This window comes from Henckelia pumila, chromosome 3, assembly GCF_033568475.1.
Source record: "Henckelia pumila isolate YLH828 chromosome 3, ASM3356847v2, whole genome shotgun sequence".
NCBI lineage: Eukaryota > Viridiplantae > Streptophyta > Magnoliopsida > Lamiales > Gesneriaceae > Henckelia > Henckelia pumila.
In genome coordinates, this window is record NC_133122.1 from 156,225,722 (window position 1) to 156,236,250 (window position 10,529).

The 10,529-nt window shown below is 34.7% G+C and overlaps 1 protein-coding gene across 1 annotated transcript; it reads left to right on the top strand.

Moving 5' to 3' along the window:
* Nucleotides 1–4,366: 4,366 nt before the first annotated feature.
* LOC140889794 (uncharacterized) lies at nt 4,367–5,454 on the top strand. Its single transcript, XM_073297524.1, has 2 exons — nt 4,367–4,573; nt 4,720–5,454. The coding sequence occupies exons 1-2, from the start codon at nt 4,367–4,369 to the stop codon at nt 5,452–5,454; spliced, it is 942 nt and encodes a 313-aa protein (XP_073153625.1).
* The last annotated feature ends 5,075 nt before the right edge of the window (nt 5,455–10,529 follow it).

The following is a 10,529-nucleotide window of genomic DNA, read 5'->3' on the forward strand; positions in this document are numbered from 1 at the left end:
CCATGGTTGACAATAAGAGTGTTTCCTGCAGTTTTTCTGGAAATACAGCTCGCTCGATCGGTAGGATTTCACCGATCGAGCGAGGCCTTTATGTTGCTCAACAGAAGGTTGAAATTTTGGGCTCGCTCGATCGGTAAAGTTTCACCGATCGAGCGAGGCCAAAATTGTTGCAGGCCGAGAGCTTTTACTTTTAGCTCGCTCGATCGGCTAGGTTTGCCCGATCGAGCGAGGGACCTTCTTTAAAAAAAAAAATTGTGTTTGCTCTTGGTTTGAATATTCTTTTATTGTTCGATTAATTGTTTATTAATCGTTAATTGCCCTAAGATGATATTAGCAACCCGGGTCCCCACACTGGTGCTTGTCGAGGAGGCATATCTGATATTCAAATAGATTAGTGCACAATACAACAATATATCAGATTCAACCATTCTGTTTCAGTCCCCCCTCTGATTGGCATAATCAAGCAGTCTCAGGAGATCGAGTTCTGATCAATAGTCAAGTCTGATATAGTTTCCAAATAAACATACTTGCATCAAAGATAATCATATAGTCAAATGAGAAACTCAATTTCATGCGAGAAAAATAAATCAATCAGACTCGATCTACCCCACTCATCTATTCTAGTTCAGTCCAAGAACTAACTTCGCTCTGATACCACATGTTGTGGGGACCTCGGGTGCTAATCTCATCTTATGGGGCAATTAAGATTAAAACATAGTGGTTTAAAGATCATCAAACCAAGAAATGGAATTTGTTTTATAAGGTGGCTCGCTCGAGCGAGCTAATGGTGCACTCGAGCGAGCACCTCTCGGTTTCAGCCCACCTTGGCTCGCTCGAGCGAGCCCGAGTGGCGTTCGAGCGAGCTGAGTTCTATCTGAACGCCCGAAATTCTGCTTTTTCTGTCAAAATAAGGATTTCCAATGGACTTGTGAATGCACAACTCAAATTTGCATAAGAACATCACCAAAACATGTTATACTAACAAAGAATAGTTTGGACAAGCAACTCAACATGTTTTAACAACTACAACTTCACAAGTCTATATCCAATATCCAACCACTAAGTTTAAACACTTCTTAACAAAATATACATATGATAAACTTAGTGCCAAACACAACACTTGACAGCAACTCAACATCTAAACCCGAGTCTCCATATGCTAAATCTCTCTCTCTCTCGCTACCCATGACGTCTTTGACTATCTCCTGTCCCATCTGTTGTCATGCACACATACAAAAAAAGAAAACAGCCGGATAAATCCGATGAAAATATAATTCTCAGTATAATTGACATAAACGTGCATTAACGATAACATCTCAATTCAAGTTATAACGTAACTAAAACACATATTTAGTAAAGTAAATTGATCCTCGACATTTCGTATATGATCTCGGTCTCAAGATTCGTTTATTCGTTTTCGATCTTGGAATCAAGATTCATAACCGATCACGATCTGTATATATCCAAACTTCGTAGATCATAACCGACTCAACATCAAAGGTAAGCAATATAATATAAAGATCCATTTACCTGAGATGGATTTCAATTCAAATTCAATCAATAACATATATTTAAACAAGTATGTGATTTTTAGGCAACTCAAGACTCCTCGATCTCGATTTTCAAATCCCTACTATTGATGTCATCTTATACCTTTCGTTTCGTTTGAATTGTAGACGCTTCAAATCTGAACAATCTACAATAAGAACTTCATATCAAAATTCTATTCAAGTTCAACTAAATCTTCATTCAATCTTCATGACAAAACAACTTCAAACCTTGTTCCAATTCTATCTCGGTTCGAAGGCTAAAATCTCGAGTTCGATCAACCTCTTATCAACTCTGAAATCACAGCAAACATATCTAGGAACATTAGAAAGAACTCACATATATCACATCTCAACCAATCTCAATTCAAACGCCATCAAATTCTTGAACCGACGGCATAACGGTACAAAAACGACAACCGTAACTCATTTTCAACAACTCTAACATGTCAATACAACTCATACAACACATAACCGCATATATCATCACTAACCCAGCATATCAAAATATTTAAAACTCGAACACAAGCTGAAAAATCACAATAACTTCATACGTTGTCCGTTCTTCGATCTGGTTTGGATATAACAATATATATCAATTCAAGAACACATATTCATGCTTGAATTCTGATTTTCTCCCCAACATAATTTCGAAACCAACTAAAACATATCAATACTTACATCAAATCGAAGCTCTTCTTGCAAGGATCGCAGAATTATGCCCGAAATTAAATTCGGATGACCGAATCTTGAACTATGAAAGTTTGAAAATGAAATTGAACTTGAATTCTGAATTTTGGAAGATACTCACGTATCTTGGCTGAAGAATCTGATTAGGAACATCAATATACACGTATATAAACATATCATGCCATGTGTCCCACTCAAATTCAAGAAATTGCAATTTGGCCTCCGAAATCTTCATTATTTGCAATTCAGTCCTCGACTCCCATTTTAATTCAATTTCAATTCTAAATAATTTAAAAATATTAGAATTTAAATCTAAAATCCAAAATTATCAAATTAAATATTTTCGAATTGAAATTAAATAATCTCGTATTAAATCAAATAATCTTGAGCCTTACAAATACTATTGAAAACAAAGGGCTCGAGTTGGCTTAATGCTAGAGATCGGAATACCTCATACTTTCACCGACGTGCATCCAGGAGAAAACAAAAAAAATCGTATTATTGGACTTCTAAATTCCAATAACCATTGGATCTCAAATCCCTCTGAGGTGGCCGATATGATTAAATCTTACTATGAAAACCTTTTCTCCTCTTCGTCTCCTACAGCAGAAGCTATCGATCTAGTTACCCAGATTATTGATCATAGACTCTCTCCTGCCATGGTGGAGATGATGGATGCCCCTTTCTCAGCTGATGAGGTCAAGTTAGCTTTGTTCAATATGAAACCATGGAAAGCTCCGGGTCCGGACGGGTTTCACGCGGGGTTTTTCCAAGAACAGTGGCCTTTGTTGGGTCATCACATTAACAATACTTGTCTTTGTATTCACAATGATGGACTCTCATATGGTGATCTCAATTATACATTTGTAGTCCTTATTCCAAAGACTTCTCCAGCATTATCACTTACTCATTTCCGCCCCATCAGCTTATGCAATGTTTTAGCTAAGATCATTGCCAAGGTGTTGGCTAACAGGCTCAAAAAACTTCTCCCTTTTACCATTTCCCCCGAGCAAAGTGCTTTTGTTCCCGGTCGTCAAATTCTTGATAATGTTATGCTAGATTTAAACCAAGTCAAGGTCTTCGACAAGGCTGCCCCTTAGCCCCTTATCTCTTTCTATTTTGTGCAGAAGGACTGAGTAGCCTTATGAAATAAAATATAATGTCGATGTGAGTTTATTCAGAGGGATAATATATGCAAGGACATCTCCAGTTATTAGTCACTTGTATTTTGCAGATTATAGTCTTTTCATGGGCATAGATAATGAGCATAATTGCATCAAAATCCAAGATATTGTTTCGAGCTATGCGACAGCTTCGGGCCAAGTGGTCAATCTCCATAATTATTCCATCATCTTCAGTCCTATATGACTTCAAATCAAAAACTTCTTGTCTTTGATACTTTGGGAATGTCTCCCAATGAATCTCATGAGCATTATCTAGGCCTTCCTGCCTTTGTTGGTCGGAGTAGAAATAAAGTCTTCATCAAACAAAGTATTTCCAGAAAACTACAATCTTGGCGTGGTAATATGTTCTCAGCAGCAGGTAGAGAGATCTTAATTAAGGCAGTCGTGCAAGCTACTTCTATTTATACCATGTCCGTTTTTAAAATCCCCAATGGTTTATGTCATTCTCTTCATATGATGATCTCTAAACTTTGGTGGGAAAATAACAATGATGATTGTGTTTATTGGACTAAATGAGATCAGTTATGTAAATCAAAATCACAGGGAGGGATGGGATTTAGAGATTTCCGGAAATTCAACCAAGCACTTATTGCCAAACAACGATGGAGATTAATCCAAAATCCTACATCTCTTCTCGCAAGGTTGTTAAGAGCTAAATATTTTCCTACATCTGATTTTTTAGATGCTTCATTGGGAAATACTCCATCATACGTTTGGAGAAGCTTGATTTGGGGACGTGACTTACTTAAAAAAAGACTAAGATGGAAGATTGGTCCTGGTCATTTAATCCGAGTTTTCAAAGATTCATGGTTCTTGAGGCCTCTCACTTTTAAACCAATCACAATTCCAGCTTCAACTTTTGAGAATTTAAGAGTGAGTGATCTTCAAATAGAATCGGGCCATTGGAATTGGGCTTTAATTTATCAAATCTTCTAGCAAATAGATATGGCAGAATTTAAAAAATTTCCCATCTTTGCTTTATCTGGCATTGATAAGTTGATTTGGCATTATGGTTCTAACGATGTTTACTCGGTTAAATCAGGTTATTTTTTGGCAATGGAAGATGGGGTTGAGACGAGTGTTGGCTGTTCGAGTGGCATGTCTCGGTACTTTCGAAAGCTTTGGCACTTGAATGTTCAAAGCAAGATCAAGGTTTTTTATGGAAAGCCATCCATGCTATATTGACTACTCGATTTCATCTTGCTGCGAGGGGTATCAAAGTGGACAGTGTTTGCCCACTTTGTGATAAATATCCAGAATATAGCTTTCATGCTCTATGGCTATGCATTGGTGCGCAGGAGGTGTGGGAAAATTCAGCTGTATGGCCGATTTTATCAAGTTTCAAAGGAAAATATTATTTTGATCTTTGGCAGTGGGTAATACTTTCGGGAAATGCGGATGATTTAGGTTGTTTTGCTATGATCTTCTGGAGTATTTGGTTGGCCAGAAACCAACTTTTTCACTTGGGTACGAAGCTACAACCTATTGATGTGGTTTCTCGAGCGAGTTTTCTTTGGACACAATTCCTATCATGTCAGCGTGTTGATGCACCAAAGATTATGATTTCTACTCCTCTTTTTTGGCAAACTCCCCCAGCAGGTACTATAAAGATCAACGTCGATGCGGCTGTGGTGAATGGTTCTTCGAGAGTGGGTTTGGGTGTAGTTGTTAGGGATGATCAGGGAGTTGTGTTAATAGCTTTCACCAAGACTTTGGAAGGCTATTTTTCGGTTCATTTAGCAGAGCTCTTGACAGTTAGGGAAGGATTGCTTTTGGCTTCTCAACAATCTTGGAATCATGTTATCATTGAAACCGATGCGAGTAATGTGGCTAAATCCATTACTGGTTCACTTTGTCTTGTTGAGGATGAAAGTATTGTTTCCTTCATCCATCAACTCAGCTCAAGATTCTCAAGTTTTCGAGTTCAACTGTGTCGCCGCAATGCTAATGGAGTTGCACATATCTTGGCTGCTGATGGTTTAACATTGAGTGTGGACTTCTTGTATAAGAATTGTTTGTCCTTTAAAGATTAGAAAATCTGTACTTTTGGACATGATCAATGTTTAATAATAATTTTGTTGGTTAAAAAAAACAATATTCTCTTCCTTTCCTTTTGTTTCCAAAAATTATAATAAATGTTTCAGTTTAGATAGTTCCATCATCTTTTTGTTTTGTTTTGTTTTGTTTTCCTAGATTCAAGGCCAATAGTATTTCTACAATTTCAACTTAATTCCTTAGGAAAATGTTCAATGATGATGTGAGGATGTTGGTATGATGAAGTTGATAACTTCATTGCATGTCGATGTCAGCGATGATATCTTCATCTTATGGTTCTACGAGGGTTAGATGATGTTGCAATATTAATTTTTTATGTTAAAATATTGATTTTATTTCATAAAATAAATGAAAATTTAAAAATAAAATTACATATAATTAAAAAATTAAAATTACACATAATTAAAATTTTAAAAATATTATTTAACATAACACACATAAATTAAAAACAAACAAATTAATTATTCATCTTCATGATTCACCACCATTATTTTTATATTATTTTTTAAATATTAAAACGGTCAGGTTAAATTTGGCCATAAAAAGTTTTAAAAAAATAAAATAAAATAAAAAAATGAGCAGGCGAGACTTTAGCGCGTGGGCCCCGTCCGATTTATCGCATGAGGAGTGTTCCTCGTGAGATGAGGGGCGAGGAAATCAAATGGGCGAGGAAGCCCACTTCCTTGTTGGGCTTTCTCACCCATTGAACATGCCCTAAGACCTAGTTTTACTTGTAGCACCATTCAGTAGCATTAAATTTTAATGGAAAGTATGTATTTATAGAGTTTTTTCTGTTTTATCGCACGAGAAAAACTCCTCGTGCGATGAGGGGCGAGGAAATCAAATGGGCGAGGAAGCCCACTTCCTCGCTGGGCTTCCTCGCTCATTGAACATGTCCTAAGGCCTAGTTTTACTTGTAGCACCATTCATGAGTAGCATTAAATTTTAATGGAAGGTATGTATTTATAGAGTTTTTTTGGGTCCATTTAATGATTTTTTTTCGGAATCATTATTTAATCTTTCGTTGATGCAGTTTCTTCAATAAAAAATAGTTTTTATTTTTGATATAATATTATTTTTCTTCACTCATTTATATGAACAATACATTGATGAATTTTTTTAAAGAAAAACTGAGATGCCCATACAGCATTGATAGATTACGATCATATTTTTTAAATATCTTGCTTAATCTTATATATATATATATATATATATATATATATATATATATATCAAATAAAAGTGAAAATTATGGCATGTGATTTTTAAATTCCTTACATTTTTTATTTTCATATATTAAAAAAATATAGAACATCAGGGTATCTTTGTATTATAATATATATGTATATATTGTGAATGAATTTTAATTAAGGCACCTATAATGAAGGTTTATTTTTTTAATTAGGTTCAAAATTTGGAAAAAAAAATTGAATCCACTACCATTGTGGGTAGTGGCTTCATAGTTTTAAAAAAAAACAAACATGGTTCAAGTATATGAACCATGTTTAAATTTATACATTGTTGAAAAGTTTAGGGGAGAGTGTTCTCACTCTCCCCAAAACACACGAAAATGCACATTTATGTGCGTCACACATGCGTGGGGCCTCGCGATTAGCAGATTTATCTTTTTTTTTAAAAAAAATATATATATGTTTTTAAACATATTTGTTTTTTATAAAATTTTGTTCACAAAATTTACCCCTTACGTTGTTTTCATATTTTTTGTTTTAATATTTTTACAAATTTATCAAGAAGGGCTAGTACAGAAAGAACTGGCACAGAAAAAAAGTCCACGACGCCGACCTCTCTAACCAAGTCTCATTTGCTAGAAAATTCATCTCCACTTGGACTCAAGAATATGCAATGAGAACAATGAACCACAATAAAAAAAGGTTTCTTGGTCACTCCAAGAAAGAAAAGGTCTTTGCAACGTCATGGGTATGTATTAGCACTGAACCGAGAATGGGTAATTCTAAGAAGATGGAACAATTGTGGGCGAGGATCGCAGTGGAGTACAACAAAAATCGTCCCGCCAGAAATATTGAGAGACGATGGCCACAACTAAAATCACATTTCTTTCACACGAAAAAATGGTGTCGTCGTTTAACGGAATATACAATAAATTTTGTAGCCAATGGGGAAGTGGTTGCAACAATGATGATATACTTGTCAAGATGCATGAAGAATGGATGACTGAACCAAAGAACAAAAACAAACCATTCAAGTATGAACATGTGTGGAGGATTCTTGTAGAGTGTCAGAAGTTTGCTCCACAATCAATTGATCATTGCGGAATGAAAAAGGCAAAAACTTTCACTTCAAGGGCATTTACGTCCTCTTCAAATCAGGATATGAGTGTCGATGAGGACAAAGAGAGAAGCCACAGTCAACCAATAGGTCAAAAAACCGCGAAAAAAGAAGGGCAAAGACAAATCTGCCGCATACGAAGAGTTGAAAGAAAGCATTGGCAAAAATATAAAGGAATTTACAGCCTACACACAACAAAAATGGAATGAAATTAGATCTCACAACCAAACACGTGAGTATCAAATTCTTATGAAAGATACTACCGGAATAACACAAGAGCAACTTCATATCCACATATTCATATATGTGACGAAATTATAAAGGAATTGGGCATTTAGTAGTTGTTAAATTTTTCGTACTTTGTTTTTTATTTTGTTTTTATCTTGCTATTTTTTGTTATTTGTGTTTTTTATTTGCTTGCATGTTGTTGTTGTTGTTGTTGTTGTTGTTTGTGCTTTTAATTTTCTAGTAATGTAATGTTATGTTTAAATTTTTGTAATGTCCTTTTTATACAATTTCATTGTTCTACTTTTATTTTGAATATTTTAGAATGAAAGACATATAATAATTAAATTTATCTTGTTCATAAAAAAAAAATTGAGACTGACATCTAATATAATAATTGAGCACATACTAATAATTTAAATCAAGTAGTTGGTTACAACTATTGTTTGTTCAGATATATGAAATTGAATATGACATTGAATTGACACATAAACATTGAATTCAACATGAATCTGGCCTAACATATGACAAATTGAAATCAATTTGAATCTGACAATGACATTGACTGACATCTAATATAATAATTGAGCTCATGCTAATAATTTAAATCGATTAGTTGGTTACAACTATTGTTTGTTCAAAGAAATGAATTTGAATCTGACATTGAATTGACACCTAAACATTGAATTCAACATGAATATGACCAAACATCTGACAAACTGAAATCAATTTGAATCGGACAATTACATTGAATTGTCACCTACCACCTTACCCTACCCTTCAATATTATCGAGGACAATAATAGATAGGCGTTACAAAGTATATACGATACAAACCAGTCATTTAAGAATAGATTATATAATCAAGCACAGACTTCATATTCTTACACTACAAAACATTGAAACATTCGTATATAAAAAAAATTCTGCAGATCACAATTCATTTCCCACCTTCGAAAGTGATGAATTCTTTGAAGTAGCGATGAACGATGACACAGACGAACAAATGATACTCCAGCAAGAACAAATGCTTCATATGGCAGTACAAAGTTCTTTTAGTGGATCGAAGAGGAAAAAATATGTGAAACGAGACCGCGAAGCCATACACGCTCGTCTTGTGAATGATTATTTCACATAACAGCTGGTATGGAGCAACGAAGTATTCCGCCGACATTTTCGGATGCAAAAAGAGTTATTCTTGCACATAGTCAATGCATTGTAAAGTCATGATGAATATTTTCACTGGAGAGTCGATGCAACGTCAAGAAAAAACTTTTATTCACTTCAAAAATGCACGGTTGCTATTTGCCAACTAGCATATGGGGGCCCTGCAGATCATTATGATGAGTACTTAAAGGTTGCTAAACAATATCCATCGATTGCTTGTTCAACATTTGTCGATGCGTAATTGAAGTATTTGGTGAGCTATACCCTTGAAGGCCCAATGTTGATGATAAAAAAAACATTTGCTTGAAATGAACCTGTAGAGACATGGATTTCCTGGCATATTGGGTCGCCTTGATTGCATGCATTGGGAATGAAAAAACTATTCGGTCGCTTGAAAAAGTCAATTTACACGAGTTGACCATGGAGTCCCCATAATAATTCTTGAAGTGGTCGCATCTGCAGACCTATGGATTTTACATGCTTTTTTTGGTGTTGCGAGATCAAATAATGGTAATAACGTGTTCAACCAATCTCCTTTGTTCAACGACATGCTGCAAGGAATGCACCGAGATAAAATTTACGATAAATGGCACACAATATGAACAAGGATACTACTTAATAGATGGAATATATCCAGAGTGGGCAGTGTTTGCCAAGATCTTTCCGTGCCCTTATAACCTTAAGAGAAAAAAAGTTTAAGGAAATGCAGGAGGGTGCACGAAAGGATGTCAAGCGGGCATTTGGGGTTCTACAATCTCGTTGGAAAATAATCAGAGGTCCGGGGAGATTTTGGTACAAGAATAACTTGAAAGATATCATGTATACCTGTATTATCTTGCATAACATGATTTGTTGAGGACGAGGGAGATACATCACCCAATTGGTCGCACATCGATGATATGCCTCTAGATATAATCCACTGTGCGATCGAAAAATTTAATGATATATCAAGAGATTTAGCGACCTACGTGATAGAGAAATACATCACTGACCTCGATCCGACTTTGTTGAACACATATGGGAACGCTACGCCAACAATTAATTATCTTTATATTTTACTTTATGAGTTGTTTGTAATTTTTTTAATCTATTCTTTTTTTTATTGAAGTTATCAATAAAATTTTGATAATGTCCTCGTTTTAGTATTATTTTTATAATTTTTAAAATTTTAATAAATTATTAAAAAATTAAATATATACGGTTAATTAACTAATTACATGAATAAAAATAATTACTTTAAATATACATTTAGTTAAATATGTAAGTTCAAAATTTATAAATAAAAGTACTAAATTAAAAAAAAAAGAAAAAAAAAAGGAATGAATGTGTGATTGGATAATGGGACCCTAAAAAAT

Excerpts from the sequence above, each read along its gene's own strand:
- LOC140889794 (XM_073297524.1), top strand. The coding sequence starts at position 4,367 with ATGGCAGAATTTAAAAAATTTCCCATCTTTGCTTTATCTGGCATTGAT. Across the intron at positions 4,574-4,719 it reads ATGTTCAAAGCAAGATCAAG|GAGGTGTGGGAAAATTCAGC; the intron begins GTTTTTTATGGA and ends ATTGGTGCGCAG.